General features: G+C 29.2%; 1 protein-coding gene across 2 annotated transcripts in view; it reads left to right on the forward strand.

Annotated features, from left to right (window-relative positions):
• The window catches only part of LOC127290437 (amyloid-beta-like protein), a 694,733-nt gene that overhangs the window by 71,587 nt on the left and 595,751 nt on the right, over nucleotides 1-27,395 (forward strand). For both annotated transcript variants that reach the window (XM_051318992.1, XM_051318991.1), the window contains exons 2-3: nucleotides 19,415-19,468; nucleotides 25,690-25,821. In XM_051318992.1, coding sequence (XP_051174949.1) covers nucleotides 19,415-19,468; nucleotides 25,690-25,821 — 186 coding nt within the window. The remainder of the gene's footprint in view (nucleotides 1-19,414; nucleotides 19,469-25,689; nucleotides 25,822-27,395) is intronic.

Below are 27,395 nucleotides of genomic sequence, written 5' to 3' on the forward strand. Positions count from 1 at the left end.
AATTTCCTATAATGTAGTACTTTTCAAAATTCAAAATTTTGAATTTCAATTTTCATCACTTTTTCAAATGTTTGACTGGCTCTACGGAGTCCATCCGAGCGGAGAGCGAGTTTTACTTTCCAGCTCCTCAAATATTAATGAAAAATTATGATTCTTGTTCTGACGATAGCGGTATACGTGTAGAATAAGACATAAAAATTTGAGCTTAATCGGTGCAATATTTTTTCTATTATGATGTTCGCCTGATTAAAAAACGTTGTTTTGAGAAAAATCGAATTTAGGAAAACATGTCCTTTTTCAGAAAATACACCCTTACTCGATAGGATACATTATATAAAAAATAATAAATTCCTGTAGCGAACTAAGTGAAAAAAAAGTTGATCGGATCGGGCTATAACTTGTACATAGTTTAGCCCAAGGGGTAAGTAATTTAACCATGAAGTGTTGTTAGGTTTTTTCAAAAACCTTCAAAGAGAGAGGGGGTTAAATTTTTATGAAACATTTAAACAGTGAATATTAAAGACTTGTAACTTTTAATCTGAAAGAAGAAGAAAAATTAGTCCTATATGTTTTTGAAAGGTTTTTTCCTGCTTCTTCCAATGGTACAAAAAAATTTTCAAAAAATTAAAAATTTGACCTTTTTTTGAAAATTAAACATTTTTTCGAATTTTTTTTTTTAAGTTCGGAATTTTTTATTTTTTTATTTATTTTTTTTTTGAAAGATAAAAATGTGTATTTTCACCAAAAAAAATATTGAGATGTTCTTTTTTTGTTATTTTCGAGATATTAATTAATTAGTTAATTAATGTTAATAAAAAATGAAATATTTCAAAAATAAATAAAGTTATTGCAATCCTGAAGGTGCCAATTAAAGCTGACGTAATTCCGCATCCAACGAGCCTTATATGGACTATTTTGGATAACAGGATTTTTTATAAACAATTGACATGAACAATCCACTAACCCGAAGTACTTCATATAGGGCTCGTTGGATGCGGAATTATGTCAACTTTCATTTAGTATTGTCAGAATTACGATACCTTTATTCGTTTATAAAATATATAAATTTTTATTAACATTAATTAATTAATTAAATAATATCTCGAAAATAACAATAAAAGGACATCTCAATATTTTTTGAGGTAAAATTGCACATTTTTAACTTACAAAAAAAATTAATTAATTAAAAAAAAGACTGAACTTAAAAGAAAGTCAAAAAAATTTTTGATTTTCAGAAAAAAGTGTCAAATTTTTAATTTTTTAAACTTTTTTTTTCACTAATTGCAAGAGCACAAAAAAATTTTGGAAATCATATATGGGTGATTCTCCGCGTAGCGCACAACTTGCTTTTTTTCATGTTGTGAAAGAAAAATCACAAATAATATTCACATTATATTTCGATTCCAATGTAAAAAGGTAATTTCTGTGACTACAAACAAAAACCAATAGTTATTTTTGTATTTAACATTATAATTTTTCGTGAAAAGTGGTTTTTAAGGCTGAAAACGTCAAAATTTTGTAGTGGAATTGAATTAAAAAAACGTTTGATCAAAAAAAAAATTATTTTCTTTTTTTTTTACTGCACTTTTGTGTGTTATTCTGCGTTTTATTATTAAACATTGAATTATTTAAATAAAAGTCAAATGTTAATATAGTTCTACTTCAGTAACAGCAAAAGTTATATTCCTTAAGTTGATCCATGAAGAAAGTAATCAATTTTCTAATTGATTTCTCCTTTTTTTACACATTTTAAGATTCAAATTTGTACAGGGCATTACAAAATCGTCTCCACCGGCATCCACCGACCCTTCAATATTATTTAAAAAAATAGAATATAATTAAATAATGAAGGTTAAATAAAGTGTAGTTATATTATTTTAGTCTATATATGTGGACGTCCAAATGAAAAGGTACCACTTTGTCGGTTCTAGATTCCGAGATAATCGCGATTTACTAATTTCGAAGGAAAAAATCGAATTTTTTTTATTAATCTACAGGGTCTTACCTGTCGAATTATGTAGTTTTCATAAATTTATTGCTACTTTAAGTATTTTATTTCATCGTTTGAAAAAAAGAGAAAAGGTACCACATTGTCGGTTATACGTTATTTTCGAGGTTATTTTAAAAATGGAGGGGGGGGGAATTCTAAACCTATTGATTTTTCATCTTTAAGGTGTTCTTGAACTAAAACAACTCTCATCTGAATAACTTCCCAGAAAAACCAAAGATATTCGCATTATAGTCTTCAATTTCGTTTTTATGAAAATGATAATTTCGATATTTTTTAAATTTTTTCATAAATAAGTCAGTTAAAAAAATTTTTTTTGTCTACTTTTTCTTTTTTTTTCTTTAAATGACTCAATAAAGTGACACACAATTATTAACTTAAAAAAAATCGATTTATTAATTAAAAATCGTATTTTTAGAAAAGGTACCACTTTGTCGGTTATGCATTATTTTGAAAATGGAGGGGGGGGGGGAATTCTAAACCTATTGATTTTTCATCTTTAAGGTGTTCTTGAATTAAAACAACTCTCATCTGAATAACTTCCCAGAAGAATCAGAGATATTTGAATTTCAATCTTTGATTTCGTTTTTCTCGAAATGGTGTTTTTGGCACTCTGAACTTTAAAATTCTGTAACTCAGCGAATTTTGCACCAAAATGGACGTAAGACCCCTCAAAATTTTCCAAATTTAACCACTTGAGCGTCATGGCGTTCCAACTGGCGTCGTGCGCGGCAGTGACAGAAGCGTCAAAAATGCATAAATGGCGTTCCTACTTGAATTCAATTTGTAAAGTCTGTAGACATAATTAACTAACTATAACTTACTTTTTATATGTTTTGAGATTAAACAAGACGTATGTGACACGAAAAAATTATTTTTTTAAACATTCAAACAGTTTTTTCGAAATTTAAAGTCGACAATTTTTGGTATTTTTTTGCGAATGGCGTTCTAACATTTACTCAATAAAATTATATTTCTGCTTCCAAAAACTGTGCAAACCACCCAAATCTTGTTACTCGGGGATTTTCGGGATCGCTGAACATGAATTTGATGCCAATTTGACAGTTGACAGCTGTCAATTCAACTGTCAACTTCTATAAAAAACAATTATTATTTATGAAAATAACTGTATAAGAGTTTTCGGGGTCGCTGATTACGAATATGAGATCGAATTGACAATTTGACAGTTGACAGCTGTCAATTCAACTGTCAACTTCTATAAAAGACAATTATTTTTTATGAAAATAACTGTATAAAGGTTTTTGGGGTCGCTGATTACGAATATGAAATCAAATTGACAATTTGACAGTTGACAGTTAAATTGACAGCTGTCAATTCTCAAATTGTCAATTTGACCACATATTCGTATTTATCGACCTCGAAAACCCTTATACTATTATTTTCATTAAAATTAATCACTTTTTATAAATTTGACAGTTGATTTGACAGCTGTCAAATTGTCAATTTGATCTCATATTCGTAATTTCGTAATTGTCGACTTTAAATTTCGAAAAAACTGTTTGAATGTTTAAAAAAATAATTTTTTCGAGTCACATACGTCTTGTTTAATCTCAAAAAATATAAAAAGTAAGTTATAGTTAGTTAATTATGTCTACAGACTTTACAAATTGAATTCAAGTAGGAACGCCATTTATGCATTTTTGACGCTTCTGTCACTGCCACGCACGACGCCAGTTGGAACGCCATGACGTGCCAAAATGGTACCTTTTCATTTGGACGTCCACATATATATGTGAAACATATGAAACCGATTAAAAATAAATGATAATTTTCTCAAAAAAAAAATAAAAATTATTAACGTTCGTTCCACCGGTTCGACCAACTCCAGCGTCTCTACCCGCCACAGAATTTCGACCGTCACTAGTGCAAGTTTAATACACAATGAAACAAACGAAATTAAAAATATTTATTATAAACTATCATAGCTCCGGTAAGTTTACTATAACTTACCAAATAAATTTCTATAAATTACCGTATAAATTTCCATAAATTACCGCATAAATTTCCATAAATTACCAAACTTAAATTTTTAATTGTCGTTCGCGCTATATATATTTTTGTAAATTACCACGAAATTTTTCATAAATTACCGAAATTAAAATCTTTAATTGCGATTTATGCTTTACATATTTTTATGAATTATAGCCAAAATTTCTATAAATTACCATAAAAATTACCACAAATTACCTCCAAAATTTCCGTAAATTACCGAAATAAAAATTTTTAATTGTCGTTCGCGCTATATATATTTTTGTGAATTATCCCAAAAATTCCCATAAACATTTTAAATCAAATTTCAACTATTTTATAGAATTCAAAAAGCAAAGAATTTTTTTTTAATTTGTTTAAAAAAATTAAAAAATTATAAAAAATTTTTCCGGCCCACCGTGGATATTTATTTCTTGAAACTTTATCTTCAAAAATATGTATTGATATTTATCATTTCGATAAAAAAATATTTTTAAAGTTTCAGACACCAAATCATGCGCTACGCGGAGAATCACCCATATATCAATATTTTTTTTGTTTACTTACATAATATTTACAATTTTTAGTTAATTAATTTACTACTAAGGTTAATAAAAAATGATATATTTTACAAACAAATAAAGTTTTCGTAATTATGACGTTACTAAATGAAAGTTGACATAATTCCGCATCCAACGATTCCTATATGAAGTACTTTGGGTTAGTGGATTGTTAATAAACAATTGACTAACATGGCAATTGTTTATAAATAATTCTCTAATCCAAAATAGTCCATATAGGGCTCGTTGGATGCGGAATTACGTCAGCTTTAATTGGCACCTTCAGGATTGCAATAACTTTATTTATTTTTGAAATATTTCATTTTTTATTAACATTAATTAACTAATTAATTAATATCTCGAAAATAACAAAAAAGGACATCTCAATATTTTTTGTGGTCAAAATACACATATTTAGCTTTCAAAAAAAATAAATAAAAAAATAAAAAAGACCGAACTTAAAAAAAATTCGAAAAAATGTTTAATTTTTTAAAAAAGGGTCAAAATTTGAATTTTTTAAAAAAAGTTTTGCAGCATTCGAAAGAGCAGGGAAAAACCTTTGGAAAACATATAGGACAAATTTTTCTGTTTCTTCCTGTTTAAAAGTTACAAGTCTTCAAATATTCACTGTTTAAATTTTTAAAAAAAATTCAACCCCCTCCCTCTTCGACAGTTTTTGAAAAAACCTAACAATACTTCATGGTTAAATTACTTACCCCTAGGGCTAAACATGTACAAGTTATAGCCCAATCCGATCAACTTTTTTTTCACTTAGTTCGCTACAGGAATTTTACCCCATAGGTATATAATTAAAAAAGTATACATTGTACTCGCGAAGAGTACTCTCCATGAGAGCGTGACTTTTACATTGTACCCCGTTTTTCGGAATGTTACCGAAGTTTCCAACCAAAGTAATAGTTTCCATAGCATTTCTACATATATCTACTTCAAGACTATGCAGTTTTTAGAAAATCGATTTTCTTGAAAAAAGATGTGGTACTAACCCCTTATTTTGAAAATAAATACGATATTCGTGTTCAGTAGAAACTACTACTCCGGAAAATACTTACGAAAATGAATATTCGGAAGTACTAATATAGAAAACAATATGATAAAAACTACGTTGACATTTTAGCAAAACAGACTTTTTACAAAACTAAACTCCTGACTCTGCAAATGGTGGCAGATTGACTTCCAATTTTTACTATCATCTATTGGTGTTAAGACGCAAATATACCATGAATGACGCGATTTTTGAGCAAGCCGTCTAAGCATAACAGCAACTAACATCCATGCCCCATCCTCCCCTACAAAGTGAAAAATGAGTTTATGTATAGTAAATAATTAAGTAGCTGGATGATATAAATGGATACGTGCCACGTTAAATAAATGGCGCCTATTTTTTATTTAAAACTAAAAAATTTTGTTTCTAATAAAAATTATTTTTGTAGTTCCAAAAGAAATTATTTTATAAAATATTTAGGGTAAATATACTACACTTTGAATACGTTATATTTGTTTATTAATAAGTGGTTAATAACCGCATAATATTATATAAATCAACTTAAAAATTAATAATATATATTTCTTGATAGCAATTTAACCAATATTTCAATTATTTTTTGCAAAATATTGGCTCAAACCCAAACAAACCGACAGTTGACCGAGCTCAGTCAACTTCTAGGTTCATAAAATCCACCAGGATAAGAAAACAAGACTCATCCATGTAGGATGCCATGACACCTTACGTGTCTTAGGCGTGTATCGCTTATTTTTGAAACTCTACCAAATAATGTAAACTATTTATTTTGTTTTTATTAAATTTAAAAGTGTAATTAATAATAATAATGATATTTAATTTATAATTTTTTTTATAAAAAATATAATTTACTATATAATTTCACAATAATATCAGTGAATTATTACCAAAAATAACCAAGAACAAATTTAAATTAATTTATTTATAACATGTTTTTATTAAATAATTGGTTAAATGCTACCACATTTACATGAAAGATATTTATTATAACTTTTTTTACTATTCTGTGCATGTATTGAAACTCAATTTACAAGAGCAATTTGTTGTTGACATATTATTTTTAATATTGTGATTATAGAAACATAAAAATCGTGAATGTAAAAATATCGAAAATTTAAGGACAAAGTTTAGTGACGTTTAGTAAACAATAAATAAACAGTATAGAATAAACCAATACACATAAATGTAAAAAGTCTAATAATATTAAAGATTACATTAGCAGATTTTTGCTTTTTTAATAATTTTTTTTTAAAAACAGATAAAAAAAGTACAATAACTGGGTGGGGGACATGACACGGTAGTGACATTTGAGGACTGTTTTATGTGATTACACTGATAATCTTAAAAATAAACAACTTTCTTATGTGGGTCCACTCAGAATAACGAGTCCAAAATATAGTCCATATGATGCAGAACGTTAATTTTTTAATACGCAACTGATATACGTTAGGGGCATAAAAATCACAGTTTGTGGAAAATCACCCAGTGGGGTGAAAAAGACACTTTTTTTTAATCTGTAAAATCGATATTAATTTTTTTTTTCGAAATTCCAATTAGTTCTGAAAGTTTAGTTCTTCAGCTTCCAAATCCTCGTCGGACAATCTTCGTATCCTATGAAAGGATAAAGTTATGTAACTTTTACCAGAGCACTGCAAATGGCTTTTTTACACCACTGGTGGGGTAAAAATCAACTTTGCGATTCGAGCAAAATATATTAACATTTTTTATTTTTTCAAGTTTTTTCTTCATTTATATAACAAATAATGTTATTTTAATAAATTTTAAAGAATATTAATATTAAATCTAATGTAACAATAATATAAAATATAAAAAAAAATTTACCAGTTTTTGAGGTTAAAAAAAGACGACGTTACGAATACCAGAAAACAAATGAATATTATAAATACGATGGTCAAACTAGAATCAAAAGTTGCGTATTACCTAATTAAATTTATATTCTAAATGGCTGATAAAACTGTTTAATAGTTTTAATATAAAACCCAAATGGATTTTTCTCCCCTGGCTTTTTCACCCCACTCTACTCTCTATATAATATATAATCCAATAATAATGAGAAATTTCAAGTGCAAGTAATTGTAAATCTTGGTTTTAATGCAATAGTTATTTTCAAACACATAACGTCTTCAAGGCAATACTTTTTTGTATCGAAAACTTTAAACGTGTTTTTTGCACGCCGTGCAATGCAGCTCTAACATTTTTTAACCGATTTTCATGAAATTACCAGAAATCTTCTTTAACTTACTGGCTATTGCAGGACCAGTTGTTTTAAAAAAATTTAAACAATATGATTGTAGATTGTTTATAAAATTTTTTTTTTTACAAAATAGTTCTAAATGAATATTCGTGTTAAAGACGGAAGTGAATTAACAAAATAAAATAAAATAGGTAATTTGACGAGAAAATAATAAAGATAGAAATAATACTAATTTTTATTATTAACAATTCCGCTTATTTGGAAAGCGTAAATTGCTCTTCGCTAACAAAGTTAGATTAAGGTAGTGGACTGTCACTTAGAATATTATTTATTCAATAAACCCGGATAGACGGTATTTTAGTGAAAATGATCAAAAAGCGAGATATAATATAGACATCGAAAAGGTGATTGAGTAAATAGAAACGTAATTATCACAACAAAAGAAATCTGTTTATTCATTCAACCCCCAAAGTATTTACATTCAATTCCCCAATTGATTTTTAATAAAAATGTTTACAATTAAAACGGCTATTACGTTAAGCTACTTGAATTAGCAATTCAAGTCTCACAAAAATATCATTTATTGCAAGCACAATAAAGAGATCAATAATAAAAGAAAGATTTTAACAACAAGAAAATAATTCGTTTATTTGAAGTAAGTGTGATAGTGTTTGGTTTATGAAATTCTGTAATTTTCAGATAGTGTATATAAATTCAAAGAAACTCACCTAAATAATAATAATTAAAATGATACAGCAAAGTATCAAATTACTTTTCTAATTCTTAGGAGTTTAAAAACTCTTGTCTGTCATACGACTCTGAGGTATGCGGAAGTCGTTCTTTTTACCTTCCTTTAATTTATATTGCTTCCTCGTGGAGGAAGCTTTGTAGTCCTTTCATTTATAAAACTTTTCAAAGTGGCGGAAACAAATTTTTTTCTTTATAGAAACATGTTATATGAGATCCTGATCAATTGTCCAGATGTATGTATGTGTGTGTGTGTATGTGTGTGTGTGTGTGGATCCCTTTTTTGTTTAGAAGATAACTTTAACAGGTTTTAATGGATTTAGATAAAATTTGGTAGGCTCATTTATCATATTAATATCTCAAATCTGACCAAAGGATTTTGAAAAATATCCAAAAAAAAAAATTTTATCGTCTTTTTTCCAAAAATTTTGTTTTAATCGAAAAAATTTTTAAATAGAAAAATTTAAGGTTATATATAATAAAATCGTTTTCCTTACGTCAAGACGAATCGATCGATATATATAAAGTATACATTTAAGGTAAATTTAAAGAATTAATGAAAGTAAAAAAATCAAAATTTCACATTTAGTCTATAAAATTTTGTGATTTTTTAAATTGAAGTTTATATATGAAATAATTGTATTCCTTACGTCAAGACGAATCGATCGATATATATAAAGTATACATTTGAAGTAAATTTAAAGAATTAATGAAAGTTAAAGAATCAAAAATTGACATTTTGGCAATAAAATTTTGCTTTCTCCACGAGGAAGCAAATTTTTTTGCTGATCGTAAAGAGGAAGCAAAATGTTCATGTAATGAACATCTGAATTTACAACTTGTCTTTTCTGATAACACACTTGTATTATTGCCCCACACAGCACAACATCTTACACCAGGCCTACAGCAGGCTTACATGTAAGGTTTGTAAGGTAACATCGTAAGCCCATAGTAGACTTACAGTAAACCAAAAATGTCCGCCTTACAGTAAGCTTACATGGTAGGGTCGAGGTAAGCTTACATGGTAGGGTCGAGGTAAGCTTACACGGTAAGGTCGAGGTAAGCTTACACGGTAAGGTCGAGGTAAGCTTACATGGTTGGGTCGAGGTAAGCTTACATGGTAGGGTCGAGGTAAGCTTACACGGTAAGGTCGAGGTAAGCTTATAAGTAAAGGCTGTGGTAAGGTTATTATTAAGTTGTAAGGTTGAGGTAAGGTTGTGGTAAGCTTACAAGGTAAGGCAAGTTATATTCAAATAATAATATTAATAATAAATAAATATTCAATAAAAAAATTTTTCTTTTGCCTTATTCTATTTTGGGAACCTATCATTTCGCAGAAAGTTTTGAAAACAAATTTGGGAGGAGTAGGATTCGAACCCGGGACCGAAGTATATACCTAACAACCTAACCAACTGAGCTAAACGGGGAACTGACAATGAGAAAAGTAATCTTACTTTTAAAGTGGAACCAAGAAGATAATCAACTCCTTAAAAGCAAGATTACTTTTCTCATTGTCAGTTCCCCGTTTAGCTCAGTTGGTTAGGTTGTTAGGTATATACTTCGGTCCCGGGTTCGAATCCTACTCCTCCCAAATTTATTTTCAAAACTTTCTGCGAAATGATAGGTTCCCAAAATAGAATAAGGCAAAAGAAAAATTTTTTTATTGAATATTTATTTATTATTAATATTATTATTTGAATATAACTTGCCTTACCTTGTAAGCTTACCACAACCTTACCTCAACCTTACAACTTAATAATAACCTTACCACAGCCTTTACTCATAAGCTTACCTCGACCTTACCGTGTAAGCTTACCTCGACCCTACCATGTAAGCTTACCTCGACCCTACCATGTAAGCTTACCTCGACCCTACCATGTAAGCTTACCTCGACCTTACCGTGTAAGCTTACCTCGACCTCACCGTGTAAGCTTACCTCGACCCTACCATGTAAGCTTACTGTAAGGCGGACATTTTAGGTTTACTGTAAGTCTACTATGGGCTTACGATGTTACCTTACAAACCTTACATGTAAGCCTGCTGTAGGCCTGGTGTAAGATGTTGTGCTGTGTGGGTGATTGTCTTTGAACAATTATTACAATATTTCAAATTCTGTTTATTAAAAATTCAGAATGTTGGGTTCACCAAACCTGAATTTTTAAACAGTTAAGTTGAGATATCAACAATTGTGTTGATAATAAATACTTTTAAAAATAAGAAAAGATTCTGCACTTTTTACATTTATAACATTTCAACCCTTACTGCGGGGAATAAACAATAAACTCAACCACTCTCAGTGAGAGTAAAACTTAATAATCATCCGCCTTTTTGCGGGAAACACATCCGCTCTGCGGGAAAAACAAATTAAGACTCCCCAAAGAATAATTCGGTGGCAACGATCACACCATGTTTGTATGTTATTTTAAATATTGGGAGGGTTGATTTTGCAATCAACACCTCGTTGTTTCCATGCGAGTTTTAGCAAAACTTGCATTTTAATCGTGGAGTGATCGGTTCAACCACCTGAGTTACCTTTGTAATTTATATATATTTCCTAATTTTCCAGACTAATGTGGCAACTTCCATACATTGTAAGTCCCACAAATAGCGAAATCGATCCACTATTTAGTTCGTGTTATTTCGCAATATGAAGTTGAATAATCTCAAATCATTTGCGAAATAACCATTTATTTCAAAATTAAAATAAATGAAAAATAAAATTATAAATAGTTATTAAATTAATTTGAAATATTATTTGAATATTTTAGTATCAGAAAATTTATATGTGTGTGTGTTGTGTATGTTGTTGATGTATAATTTACAACATTTTTGTAGTATTAATTAACAAATATTGTTTGTAATAAATAATATTTAAGAAAACAAGTAGGGTGTCCTTTATGTTCATTTCATGAACATTTTGCTTCCTCATCCCTGTTGAAAATTCCGACCTCGTTTACGACGTCGTATTCTAAGTAGTTTGTGACGTAGTAAACGACGTAGTAAACGACGTAGAAAACGACATAGTAAACGACGTCGTAAATGAAAGCGGAATTTGGGATAGTAAATGACGTCGTTTACTACGTCGTTTACGATGTCGTTTACTACGTCGTTTACGATGTCGTTTACGATGTTGCAAAAATTATTTTAATATTATTTATTTAGTAATTTAGTAAGTCCAATATCCAATATTAAAAATTTGAATAATAATTTAAAAAATCAATAATTTAAAAAAAAATTTATTTTTATTATTTTTTAATAGTTATTATTATTATTATTTTATTTTTAATATTTAAATTAAAATAAAAAAATGGTCATCAAAATATTAGTGAAACCATTTCTTCCAAAAAAGAATTTGTCTCAAATCCAATAAATAGGTAGGAGAGACATCGGGCAGAAAAAAATTTCGACAAGAAAAAAATTTTCGATCACTGCTTATATACCAATCTAATGGCACCTCAACTGCGAGAAACAGTTATGATGTTCGCCCTCCCTGTGGCGTTGAGCGAACTTAAGTCCAGAGCTGAGCCATCAGCGCAGCGCGGAAACATTTGAAAAATTTGATTTTATTAGATATTTTATTTTATTTTAAATATGACAAATAATTAACTTAATAAATAACTAATGTCATGAATAATTATTAATAACATAATGTCATACTTAATAATTCGTTAATTAATTATTTTTAACGAAAATTTGACAAAAAAAAAATTGTTGGCCAAAAAAAATATTACCATTAAAAAATAATTTTTTTGTTAAATTTTTGTAGTAAAAAAAATTTTTTCAAGACAATTATTTGTGACCTAAAAAAATATCACGATGAGAATATAATTAACAAAAAAAATTACTCGTAGCACAGAAAAAATTTCACCATGAGAAAATAATTTTTTTAAAATTTTATTTGTAAAAAATTTATTGGTAGCTCAAAAAAAATATCACGATGAGAAAATAATTTTTTGTCAAATTTTCTCTGTAAATAAATTAATTAACTAAATAACGTACCGTAAAACAGGGTTATTTCGCTCATTGCGGGTAAATTCGCTCACCCACTTTTATGCTTTATTTCAGCATTAAAATAAAGTTTAATACCTTTATTACCAGGTTAAAATGTTAAATTTGTTAATAGAAATACTAAATTTTAGTTTAAATCAAATTTAAAGCAAAAAAATGGGTGAGCGACTTTACCCGCATTGAGCGAAATAACCCTGTTTTACGGTAATTATTAGTTACTTCATTTTTTTACTACGAAAATGTAACAAAAAAATATTTGTAGCACAAAAATAATATTAAGATGAGAAATTTAATCAGTTTTAAATTTTCTCTGTAAAAAAATCTTTTGTGGCCTAAAAAAATTATCACGATAAGGAAATAACTTTTTTGTCATATTTTCTCTCCAAAACAATTAATTCACTAAATACCGTAATAAATCGTTTATTATTTTTACTACGAAAATTTACCAAAAATTTATTCGTAGCACAAAAGAATATCAGAATAAGAAAATAATAATTTTTTTCAAATTTTCTTTGAAAAAAAAATTCGTGTTTTTAAAAAAAATTACGATGAAAAATAATTTTGTTGTAAAAATTTCTCTGTAAAAAAATTTAACAAAAAAATTATACGTAGCACAAAAAAATATTACGATGAGAAATTTACTTATTTTTAAATTTTCTCAGTAAGAAAATTATTTGTGGCCCAAATAAAATATCAAGATGAAAAAATAATTTTTTTTGTCAAAATTTCTCTGTAAAAAAAATTAATTAAATAGTGAGCTTAATAATTAGTTAATTAATTTTTTTACTACGAAAATTTAACCTGGTAATAAAGGTATTAAACTTTATTTTAAAGCTGAAATAAAGCATAAAAGTGGGTGAGCGAATTTACCCGCAATGAGCAAAATAACCCTGTTTTACGGTACGTTATTTAGTTAATTAATTTATTTACAGAGAAAATTTGACAAAAAATTATTTTCTCACCGTGATATTTTTTTTGAGCTACCAATAAATTTTTTACAAATAAAATTTTAAAAAAATTATTTTCTCATGGTGAAATTTTTTCTGTGCTACGAGTAATTTTTTTTGTTAATTATATTCTCATCGTGATATTTTTTTAGGTCACAAATAATTGTCTTGAAAAAATTTTTTTTACTACAAAAATTTAACAAAAAATTATTTTTTAATGGTAATATTTTTTTTTGGCAACAATTTTTTTTTTGTCAAATTTTCGTTAAAAATAATTAATTAACGAATTATTAAGTATGACATTATGTTATTAATAATTATTCATGACATTAGTTATTTATTAAGTTAATTATTTGTCATATTTAAAATAAAATAAAATATCTAATAAAATCAAATTTTTCAAATGTTTCCGCGCTGCGCTGATGGCTCAGCTCTGGACTTAAGTTCGCTCAACGCCACAGGGAGGGCGAACATCATAACTGTTTCTCGCAGTTGAGGTGCCATTAGATTGGTATATAAGCAGTGATTGAAAATTTTTTTCTTGTCGAAATTTTTTTCTGCCCGATGTCTCTCCTACCTATTTATTGGATTTGAGACAAATTCTTTTTTGGAAGAAATGGTTTCACTAATATTTTGATGACCATTTTTTTATTTTAATTTAAATATTAAAAATAAAATAATAATAATAATAACTATTAAAAAATAATAAAAATAAATTTTTTTTTAAATTATTGATTTTTTAAATTATTGTTCAAATTTTTAATATTGGATATTGGACTTACTAAATTACTAAATAAATAATATTAAAATAATTTTTGCAACATCGTAAACGACGTAGTAAACGACACCGTAAACGACGTAGTAAACGACATCGTAAACGTCGTAGTAAACGACATCGTAAACGACGTAGTAAACGACGTCATTTAATATCCCTAATTCCGCTTTCATTTACGACGTCGTTTACTATGTCGTTTTCTACGTCGTTTACTACGTCGTTTACTACGTCACAAACTACTTAGAATACGACGTCGTAAACGAGGTCGGAATTTTCAACAGGGATTATATGATGCAAAAAATTTGCTTCCTCATGGAGGAAGCATTAACACTGAAATTAATATACATAAAAAAATTGTGTTTGTTTAAATTCAAGTTTAAACATAAAATTATTGCATTCCTTGCATTATAATAAATCGATTGGTATGTATGATATATATTTAAATTATTATTATTATTTAAATTGAAAGAGTTAATGAAAGTTTAAAAAAAGGAATACAATTATTTTATATTTGAACATGAATTTAAATAAACACAAAATTTCTTTGTTAAAATGTAAATTTTTTATTTTTTAACTTTCATTAATTGTTTTAATTTAACGCAAATGTATACTTTATACATACCAGTCGATTCGTTTCAATGCAAGGAATACAATTATTTTATGTTTAAACTTGAATTTAAATAAAAACACAATTTTTTAGCTAAGACGTAAATTTTTTATTTCTTAAATTTCATTAATTTTTTTAATTTTATTCAAATGTATACTTTCTATATACTAATTGATTTGTTTCAATGCAAGGAATAAAATTATTTCATATATAAACTTGAATTTAATCAAACACATCATTTTTTAGCTAAAATGAGAATTTTTGATTTTTTAACTTTCCTTAATTCTTTAAATTTCAATCAAATCTATACTTTATATATATCAATCGATTCATCTTGACATAAAGAAGACGATTATATTATATATTACCTTAAATTTTTCGATTTAAAAATTTTTTCAATTAAAAAAAAAATTTTGGAAAAAAGACGATAAAATTTTTTTTTTGGGGTATTTTTAAAAATCCTCTCGTCATTTTTGAGAGATTAATGTGTTAAATAAGCCTACCAAATTTTACCCAAATCCATTAAAACCTGTTAAAGATATCGTGTTCACAAAAACTATCCACACACACATACACACACACATACATACATCCGGACAATTGATCAGGATCTCATATAACATGTTTCTATATAGAGGAAAATTTGTTTTCACCATTTTTAAAAATTTTATAAACGAAAGGACTACATAGCTTCCTTCACGAGGAAGCAAAAAAACTAAAAATTTACGGAAATCCGTCCGTAACAATTCGAAATTCAAAAAATTTTCTTAATTTTTTTAAAAAACAATAATTTTTGTTCTTTAAATAATAATAATAATATAATATAATATATATTATATAATATAATAAATATAATAATAATATAATAAATATAATAATAATATAATATAATATAATAATATATTAATAATAATAATAGTTTGTAGAAAATTTCTGTTGAAGGATTAAAATTTTAACCCGAATTTTATTGCTTAAAAAATTTATAATTTTAATAACTCAACTTTAAAAAATATATATTGAGATTCGTTAATATTTCCAGATTATGAATATCTAAAATTTATCAAAAAATAATTACATTTAAAAAAGTTATAATTTATCTCGTATACCTTAAGTTTGACAAAAAAATGGACTTAATTTTTGAATTTAGCTGACAAAGAACATAAGTGCATTAATTACGACGAGAGCATCAATTACGGGTCGTTCATAAAAAATAACTATTATTACTATTATATTTAAGGGGGCACTCGCAGTTGTAGCGCCAAACAATAGACATTTGTCATGAATTTTTTTCTCGTAAACCATTAAGTGTTTTTAAAATATCGATTTATTAACTAAAAGTACATAATTTAAACTTGAATTTAAAAAAAGATAAAAATATTGAATATTTCCAAAATTATGTTTCGTCAAAGTGACGTCCATCTAAAAAACGTGGTTTGCGGTGACTAACACTATGGAAATCTGATTCGTCTTAAATCAAAAATTGAAACGGTTATACATTTACTGAAAGATTATCTAGTCTTTAATCGAAGGATTTAAAAAAAATATATTTGACAAAATGGCGACCTGTCAGAGTTGAACGTTCGTTTTTCATTTAAAAAAACGGTCGTTTTTCAGCTGTAAAAAGAAAAGTTTTGCATCCTTCGATTAAAGACTAGATTATTATATATTGAAAAAGTATGTTAAATTGCAGGACAATCGGTTCAGTAGTTTTTAAGTAAGAGTGGTCACCGACTTCGAAAATTTAGTTTTGAGAAAATCGTGTTTAAAGTTTTAACTTACATTTACGTAAAAATGAAATTTTTTTGGAAATCAGATAGAATCATCAATTCCGGGTCCATATAAAAGTTCTTTAGCAGATGAAGCTGCTTCGAAAATCCCAATTCAAATATAAAGGTATAAAGACCCACACGGCCGTTAGCCTGTTCTCGACCGACCTGACGCGGCTCCCTTTCTGCCAGTATATCTCATTTAATTTTCACCGCATCATTTTAAAATTTTGTAGACACATTTCTGACAACATATACTCTAAGAAAACGCAAGACAAAAAAAATCGATTTTTTGAAAGTTACAACTGCGAGTGCCCCCTTAATATAACTGTTGCAAAATGATTAAAAATAGTTATTTGTGTGGCAAGGGCGGAAAAGTAGGGGAATCGAGACTGGCGTGACACGAGTCGAGATTCCCCTATTTCCGCCCGCACAACACACAATATTTTCTGTAAACAGGAGCGTCAAAAACAAGATAAATACAGAATCAGTGTCAAAGAGAAAAAAAAGCCAAACTCAAAATATTAATTAAATTTACTTACATTTACAAGAAAGCCATGATTTTCGTAAAAAATTTTTTTTACGAGGGAAGGGGAAAATCTTCATAACCCTGGAGGCCTACTTCCAAGTCATTCCAGGTATCTGCAGATACCTGGAGCCCGTACTCTCAGTACCTTTGCTCTCAGTCCTAAATCCTTAACTGAGTGCCAGCGCAAGAAGAAGGAGAGCCAGTTAAGGTCTCCCCCGTCTTGCGCGTGCACCCAGCTGAGCAGCAGGATTTCTCCAAGTTATCCTCCTCATTCGTCCTCATTATTTTTGTAATGAAGGACTCGACGCTCCTCCAAGAGTCAGTGCTCTGCAACATAACAGAGACCATGTTTTTAGCTATGACTTCAATGCCCACAACCAAGAACATGGTTTGCCTAAGTTCACGCCAGTGCCCGCAGAAAAAGAGCGTGTGCTCTGCATCGTCAGTGTGTATTGCTTCGTCGACGCCTGAACCTTTGTAATACACACATCTCACGTCTGCTTCCATTTTAAAACGATAAACGTACTGTCCAAAACAACCATGACCTGACAACGCTTGTGTAAGGTAGTAGCCAACTTCACCATGTTTCCTATCTAACCATGTGGCGAGGAGGGGAATCAGGCGGTAGGTCCACCTACCTTTAGACTCCCCATCTCTCCTGCCATTACTGAACGAGTCTACTTCTGGACACTCTGCGTATCGCTATCCTCTGAAGTACCTGCCAGATCTTTGTTAAGATGGAAGATCTCCTTCCTTTCCATCGCCAATAAATCTATTGGCGGTAATCCAGCGAGTACCAGAACAGCGCAAGTAGACACCGTTCTGAAGGCTGACACAATTCTCTGTGCCGGGTCTCTCTGGACCGCGAGGAGCCTGTCAGAGATGCTGTGGAACTTTAGGGCCGAAGCCCAAACAGGGTCAGCATAAAGCTGCTTTGATTGAACCACAGTCGCCACTAGTCTATGTTTCTTTTCCTTGGGGCCACTGATATTGGGCATCATCCTCGAGAGGTTTCCCATGCATTCGGTGGCTTGGAGTGACGAGATGTTAATATGTTGGCCAAAACTCAAGCGTTTGTCCAACATCACTCCCAGGTGCTTCAGTTTTGTCCCCCTGAAACTACAGATCCTCCAATTTCTAACCGCGGGAATCGGAAGTCTCTCCGGTCTGTGACGAGCATAACCTCGGTTTTCTCGGCAGCAATTTTCAGGGCATGTCGGTCCAACTAAAACCCTATTCGTCGCAGACTATCATCGAGTTTTATCTGTAAAAGTTTTATCTCGTCCGCACAGCACACCAAAATTACGACATCCGCGAACCCGGTTAGAAACGTATCTTCCAGTAAGTCCAACCTCAGGAAACCGTCATACATGACGTTCCATATGGTTGCACCCACTTTCGATCCTTGGGGAGCTCCGCATGTACCAGCCCGTCAGTGATCACCCTACTTATAAAAGAAAATAATAAATTTCTCTTTTTAAAAACGTAAATAACAATATTATTTCAAATGTTTTGAAATTTCTTTTAAAGAACACGATAAATATAACTTATTTAATTTTAACTTTGGACGAGGAACTGAACAAATATAATTTTCTATATTATAATATCCGTGAGAATCCATGTTTATAACGTTTAATATTTGGTTTTTTACTATCTTAAACCACGAACACAAACTACCTAAGCCTCGTGCATTTTGTTTCGGTATAATTACAGAAGCAGATATCTTACTGTACTCGATTTTTTCTACTTATTCCAGTAAAGTAGCTAAAAGCTAAAATTCGGTCAATTACTAATGAATCATCTTCGATACCGCCACCTATGGCAAAGTTGTTATACTTCGGCATCAACTCCCGCGCTACATTGGAATTAGTGTTTAAAATTTTTACTTATTTTAACATTTTTTGGTTTGATTTTCTTTAAATTTTTTAAGGTATTACACCATAAAACCACAATATTACAAGTATTACATGGTATTACACAATAATACTTATTATTACAAGACATTACAAAATATTACAGGTATTACCGAGTATTACCTGGCAAGTGTACACTTGACTACCAGAGTAAATTCCCCTCGCATAGTGTGTAACATGACCTTTTCATTATAAAATTAATTAAAATTGTAATATTTCGCGGAAAATCACTGATACAAACTAATTTCCATGATTAGTTTTCTAAATTAATTTAATTAAATTTTAATAAATTTACTTATTTTGTTTTATAGGGCATTTCGGAGAGGCTTGAACTAGCATCTGTCGGAGGAAGGTTTGAACCACAGGTGAGTCGAAAAAGTTGAATTTAATTTAAAGAAAAAATACTGCTAAGTATAAAATTCGAGCTTCTACTCTACAATTTTTTCACTTTGTAAGTACTATTAGATTGAAATAATGAACTATCATTTTTAACATCAGGAATCCAAAAATAATATTTTTAAAAAATGTTATGCCGTATGTGAGTTTATATATGTCGTACGCCTTTACAACAATCTGCTGTATAGCAAAATGGTTGTGCTCTGATGGATACACACACGCTTTCTATATGTAACAGCAGAAGCAAAAGTTGTTGTGGATTAAAGACAACGAAGTGAAGTCATCCACACACATAGGGTGTACACCATTAAAGATTTTAGTACACGCTCGAGTTTGCCGCATGGAGACAATTAACCTAAAAATTAAATAATTCTCTTAACTTTTTCGTGCATAACAATGTTTTCGTCTGATAGTTTCGCAGATGAAGAGGAAGTTTTTAGTATTTCTGTGTTTCAATTACAGGTATTTTCAATGCATGCCCACGACCAGCAACACCCGCTTCTCTCGTGCTGGCAAATGTCGGGTAACCATCGATAAAAATCTTTCTGATTGTAAGATAGAGATAGAGAAAACTATAATGCTTTGCGAGTGTCCGATTGGCGATTCAAACAGCTACACTAGCGCCACAGTTGAACTAACGTAAGCGTGACTCGCTCTAAAGCAGTCTCTGTTTTGACAGTTTATTTCAAATTATTTAATTATTCTGATATTTTTATTGCGTTTGTAAAATAATTTTTAAGCGTTAAATAAAAAAAAATAATTTAAAACACATGGAGTGCTACACAGCGAGTCATGCTTAAGTTAGTTCAACTGTGGCGCTAGTGTAGCTGTTTGAATCGCCAATAGAGGAGTTGAAGCGAGGATCAAAAGGTTAACATATCCGTCAATAGTAACTCGATTGCAATGTTTTAAATAATTGAATTAAGGTCTCTTTTAAACCTGTTTTTCATGACTTATTTCATTCGACTTTATCAGCAAAGTGACATCTATTAGATGTCATTTAAACTCCTTGGTTCGGAGTTAGGTGTTTCATGTGATAATTATATCGATATTATTTGTCGACAAGTAATTATCAATTTTTGAATTAATTTTGATCTGAAAAAATAAGCTGATAAAGTCGAATTCTTCAATTTCGTATTTTTCAAAATTCTTAATCAGCGAAAAATATAGTATTTCTATATAAAATATATCTAACATTAACTATAGCTCTTGACTAGTTATGGGCTTGATCTGAGAATATAAGAGGCTTGGTCATTCAGGCTGTGTGGGCATGGTGCATTAGTCGGCAGAAGTCCCGCGTTAGGCAGCAACTAAGGAGGTTTGAGTCCTCACAGATGCACAGTGTACTCGAGCACGCAGCTTATTTTTTCAGATCAAAATTAATTCAAAAATTGATAATTATTTGTCGACAAATAATATCGATATAATTATCACATGAAACACCTAACTCCAAACCAAGAAGTTTAAATGACATCTAATAGATGTCACTTTACTGATAAAGTCGAATTCTTCAATTTCGTAATTTTTAGTAAATTTATTATTATAAGTATTAGTATTGAGATCCATTTTTTCATCCTCTCCTCTACTAGTTTCGTTTGTACATGCCTAAAATATTTAATCTTTATATACCTAACAGAGAAAAATCCCGAAACGCTGGGATTGAACGCACGTCCCTAACATTCGCAAGCCGACAACTTAACCAACTAACCACGCACGCACGCTAGGATGGCTTGCATGATATTTGAGGACATCCTTGTCACTATCCAGTTAATTTTACTATCAAATGTAAATTAAAAAAATTATTAATATTTTATCCAATGTAATTTGCTACTTTTAATAGATATTATCTTCTTTTAATTAATACTTCTCAAACTTTATTTAAATTTTTTTTTTTGCGCCATCGTTCTGAAAAATGTGTCAATACCGTGGTAACTATGCAGAATTCCATACTTAGGGAATTTAACAGGAACCCATAAGAAAATTTAGTAATAAGAAATAAATTATTATTTAAAATCGAAATCATTTAACTAATTTACAATAACATTTTTGCGAAATGTTAACTTTAAATACTTAATTAGTTTTAATTTTTTTAAACCAGGAAAAATGAAAAAGCCCTTGACCAGGACATATATGGAATACCCTAGTAGGGGTTTTGGTCGGGAATTCTGGTCAAAACACTAAAATAAAAAAATATCTAAAATTATTGTAAAACGATTTTATTTTATTGTTAATAACACTTTATGAACGAAAAATTTAATTTGTTCACATTGTACTCAAATAGGGAAAATTGATAAGGCTGTTACCAATGCCTTACTTTAAATAGGGCAAAGTCAGGCAATTTCTGCATGGGATTTGTTAACTTTTTAAGTTTACGAAAATATATTTGTATTTAAAAAAAGTTTCAATTTGTTGTCTATAGAGGCCTCTATAAAAGGGAAAAAGACGATTTTTATGGAGAAATTTTTTCAAAAAAACTATTGACAAAAATATACAAACAAACCAAAAAAAATCCGCTACATACTCCAAAGCATTAGAAAATGACGATCAAAAAAAACTTTGTCCGAAGTCAATCCGATCAAAACTGTTTAATCTAGACTGTTCACCGTTTTGAAAAATATCATTTCGAGAAAAACGCGTTTAAAGTTTTGACATATGAAAACTTATAAAAAAATGAACTCAACGTTAATCTATGATGCCAGCACCGTATAATTCGCCTTGTACATTAATATTGGCTTCAACTTCAGCCAATTGAGCGGCTATGAGCGTAAAAGAACGCACTTATTATTACGGTAAAAGAGAAAATAGCGATAGCGCTGTTAGACACCTACTGCATATTTCGGTTTTATTCACATAAAATAACTTCGAAATCGCTTTTGATGATATAATTTCTATTCTACATATCATAAAGTATAGTTTAAGCAAACAAAAAAATCGATTTTTTCGGGTCAAAGGTGACACTCTTCCTTAATAATAGTATATTATAATACTAGGCCAGAAAGATGGATTTCCTGGCGGGCGTAAATATACGGCCGAGGCTTTATATATTTCGCTCACCAGGGTATACATTTTTAGGTCCGTGTCTCCTATATAATTTTTCTTTATCTCCAACCGAAAGTCCATTACATTATTGATATTTATTAATAAAATTGCATTAGAACGTATAGCTTGCGCGTTCAACCATCTAATCCTTTTAACACCTGTGTCAACCTACTCGAAAATAAAATTCGATTGAATGAGAATTTTGGTAAATTAAAATTCGATTTAACCCATTAAGCCCCAAATGCACTGAAATTTTAGTCTAACTTCAAGGAATGATATATAAACAATTGTTCTGACAGCTATCAAGTATATAAATCGTACACTCGATTGTTAAACTTCAAAAAAAGAAATATTCCCCCTCTTCTCCAGACTTTTATTTCTCCAAAATGGTATCGAATAGTTCAAGAAATCAATTTGAATGTGCCAAATTTTTTAAGCTGTGTCCAAATTAGCTGAAAATGTTTACTCGGGGGTTTTCGGGGTCGCTGATTACGAATTTGATGTCAGAATTAAAAAAATTAAAATGGCGTATCCAATATGTCGACCAAACATTTTTAAAGTCGACGAATTTTAAAATTTTTTTTTGTTTTTTTGAAATATTTTTTTTTTCTCTGGCGAGAAAACCCAATGACGGGTGGTTCAGGCAAATGCGAGTACTCCTATCTTCGAAAGTCGCACTGTAGGCGCATTAGGTTAAAAATTTGCAAAAATTTGTAAAATGGTTATGCTTCATCCATAAAAAGTATTTCTCGGGGACTCTTGTCGAGTGCGTAATATGCCAATAGGGCAGGAGTATAAACGAAAAAAAAAAAAAAAATTTAATAAATTAAATTAAAAATAAATAATAAATTAAAATAAATAATAAATAAAAAGAATAAATAAATAATAAATTAAAATAAATAATAAATAAAAAGAATAAATAAATAATAAATTAAATTTAATTAAATTAAATTAATTTCTTTAAAATTTTAAAAAATTGTGAATTTTTTACATTTTTTTATTGTTCTAGTTGGAAGACATAGTTAGCGTTTGTAAATAATAATATTAATGATAATATCTACCGTTTACGCAAAGTTTCAACTAATTATCTTTCAAGCTGTGAGTGTGCAATAAAAAATTACCGCTGAAAGCACAAAATGAAAAAATCTCTGTAACTTTCAGTTATTCAAAAATGTGAGTGACACTTTTTGAATTGTTGCCATTTGGATTTAATTAAGTGCACATGTTTTTTCGGATTGTAATATATTTTTCATCATCAAAATTTTCATTTATCATGAGTTTTAGATGATTTCCTCTTACGCTGAAAAAAATATGCTCATGAAAGTCGAAAAAGTTACCACAATAACAAGTCGAACTTGACCTTTTAAGCTCTTAAATGATTTTTTATTTCACAAGAGCAGTATGAAAATTATGATTTTAGTAGCTTTTTCTGTTAAATATATTATGAAAAAGATATTGATGCCAAGAAAAAATTATATAATGTGATTAAAATAATTTAAACCAGAAGTAACATGAAATCGTACGGTTCCGTGGATTTGCCCATATATATATATATTATATTAATAATGTTATTAAAAAACGAAAAGCAATTCACAACATCTAAGTATTATCATAACTATTACTTTAAAAGTGACAAATGAGGTATATTTACTTTTATAAGCAAAAGTGAGAAAAATTGTATTTGTTTCATTTTCAAATTTGAAAAACTACTGGTTTTTTTTATTTTTTATTTTGAGTGCTTTTGTTTAATTTTTAAAAATGTAAATTTGCACAAAAAAATATAACATCACAAGTTTGTGTACTTATACATTATAGAGTACTTTTGTTGCTTTCAAAGCGGGTCCATTTTCTTACCTACTTGGAATCTCACACAAAAGCAATTTAATTTTGTACTATTACAACGTTCTGTTCTTTTACCACTAAGAAAAAATTGTATTCACCTCTATCCCCGAAATTCTCTCACATCCCTGCTTAACCATTCCTAATTAAGCTAATTAATAACTAATCTTAATTAATAAGTGTGATATATGGTAATAATATTATTATATTAGATTACAGTTTGTTAATATAATATGTTACAAATACACATATGTATATGTAATATATTACATATTGACTATAAGTTAACAATATAATATTATCCATATTAAACACACACACACACACACATATATATATATATATATATATATATATATATAACATTATAAATTACAAATAGATTATAAATAATTATAACAATAATATTCATAATTAACAATTAACAAATTATAATTGTTGCAATAAGAATCATAATTAATAATTAGATAATAATAATTTATTATGATATAATAATTATTTATAACAATTATAAGTTACATATGATATATAAGGTTTTAAACCACATCTAACTTCGAACATAACCTTTTATTTAAATAAATAATTGAAAATTCGACTTGGAAAAGTATCCGGCGAACAGGAGGTTAAAAGAAGTGGCGCGAGGAAAGCACAGGGCCTGTTGCGTTGAGAGTGGGAGGTGTAAGGTTGAATGGAAATGGGCCGTGCGGCGAAAGTAGGGAGAGCGAATAGGGAAAAGAGTGGAAAGCGTGGAGTGAAAAGGGGTGCGCCGATAGGATATTTGGAAAAGTGTAGAAAAACACGTTACCAATGACTGAGCTAAGGACAAGAATTCATGAAGATGTAGCAAAGTTTTTGCATTCTTCATGAATTCTCGTTACCCCATCAGTGACTTCATACATATTAATTCTAGATAAAAATTAGTCCATATAACCCAATTTTAAAACATCGAAAATCTTCATGAATGCAAAGCTTTCTCATCAGGAAGGAAACAACATTTTTCGTGATTTTTACTTGTTTTACAATTGTTTATTAGTTAAAAGTACTAAATAATTATTTATTACTTAACCAAACATCATTGATACCTGTAGAGTGCGAATAATAATATAAAAGAATTTATTTTACAATTTAAATAGAAAATTTAATTTATTTTATGTTAAGTTGATCACGATACAAAGTATGTGTCGCTGACAGTGAAGGGGTTAATGGCAATTTCCGATTAGACAGTTTTCTAGTATTATAACATAACATTAACTAGGTTATGAAATAACAAAAATGTATTATATCATGAATAATAAAATATTATTCTGTTAAGGTTGCTACTTTGTGTGAATCTGATGACGTCTATATGGCTCAACACATGGGAGAACAAGGAAGGTGGATTTCATCAAATGATCAAACAAGTTGTCTGAAGAGTAACTTAGAAATACTTAAATACTGCAAAAAGGTGAGTCTATTAAGGAAGAACTCTCCCTGCATAGTTAGTCAAAACAACAATCATTTAAGTTTTCATTTAAACAAATCAGTACTTACGCAACGCTTAACAACATTGTATTCGTTTCTTCCTCATTTTTCTTCGTGTCGTCTGGAAATGTTTTGATTATCATATTAGAATTGAATTTATGAGAAAAAAAATTCTGTAAAATCATCAATTAATTACTATTGGAAGGGTAAAAAATTTACCCAAAAAGTTTATAAGAACCCCTATAGGCTGCAGGAGGTAGGAAAAAACCTTCGTCTTATTTATGGAATTAGAAATAAAGAAAGAATCTAAAACTTAAAAATGAATACAGTTGACAGAGTGAAGGCAGACGAAAAATTATTCCTCTGAAAAGCTTATCGGAACAATTGTTTTGTGCTTAGTAACTGCTAATTCATAAAGAAGGTGATTTTTATACAAAATAATTAAATTTAATGTCTCATATGTAAGGTCCGACAATTTTTTGGAAATTATTTAAACATCGATTATTATTTCATACATGAGAGATTCTTTTTCAATCGCCCCAGCCCAAAAAGTCAATGTTCTGGGATTGGCTTCATACTTTGGTAAATTCTTGTCCTATATGATAGTAATAAATAACTAAAATATAAATTCATTAAAAAAATATTTGTAGAAAGTAGAGGGGGTTGAAGTTTTGACGTTAAGGGTAACATTGTCATTTTCAAATACGTATAACTATGAGAAAAGTTAATGGATTTTAATTTATCTATAATGAATTTTAATGCATTTTTCACGTACTTTTCAAAAATGTATACGAAATTAAAAAAAAAATGGGTGTACTTCCGAAAAGGTCCCCCCTTTAAATTTAATAAAACACGGGTATTCTTACGTATTTTGGTGCATAGATTACGAAAATCATAGTGAAAATTGGCGCAAATTTGATTATCATGGTAAAAACCATAAAAAAACCCATAAAATAATGGTTTTTTACTATTATCTCGTAAAAAACAAAAAATTTCGAAAAAAGTTTTAGACAAAAGTTGTAGATCTCAAAAAAACACACATTTTATGTTTTATGCATTTTTTACCAAAGGCCATTATTTTTCGAGAAAAATCCAAAAAACGAAAAACACCATGATAATGAAAACATATACAGCAGTCATGGTTAGACATATTATTTGACTCGTATATAGTATCATATTCACCATTAGTCAGGATCTAACGAATTCCGCAAAATACTTTCGGCCATATCCACCCCCTCTCGCCAAGGTTTTTTTTAAAAAGAAAAGCGAGCAGTACCATACCTGGCCGAAGGCCGTGTTTACTATTTTGCGTTTACCGCAGCTGTGAACTCCACCCCACAATTTCCGCAAATTACTTTCCGACACATCCACCCCCTCTCGCCAAGATTTCTTAAAAAGAGAAGAGAGCAGTACCTTACGCGGCCGAAGGCCGTGTTTACTATTTTGCATTTACCGCTGTTGTAGACTTCACCCCACAATTTCCGCAAATTACTTTCGGACCATTTTTCTCGAAAAATAATGAATTTTGGTAAAAAATGCATAAAACATAAAATGTGT

Source organism: Leptopilina boulardi, unplaced genomic scaffold (assembly GCF_019393585.1).
Source record: "Leptopilina boulardi isolate dan_hultmark-lab unplaced genomic scaffold, ZJU_Lbou_2.1 LbouV2_66, whole genome shotgun sequence".
Taxonomy (NCBI): domain Eukaryota; kingdom Metazoa; phylum Arthropoda; class Insecta; order Hymenoptera; family Figitidae; genus Leptopilina; species Leptopilina boulardi.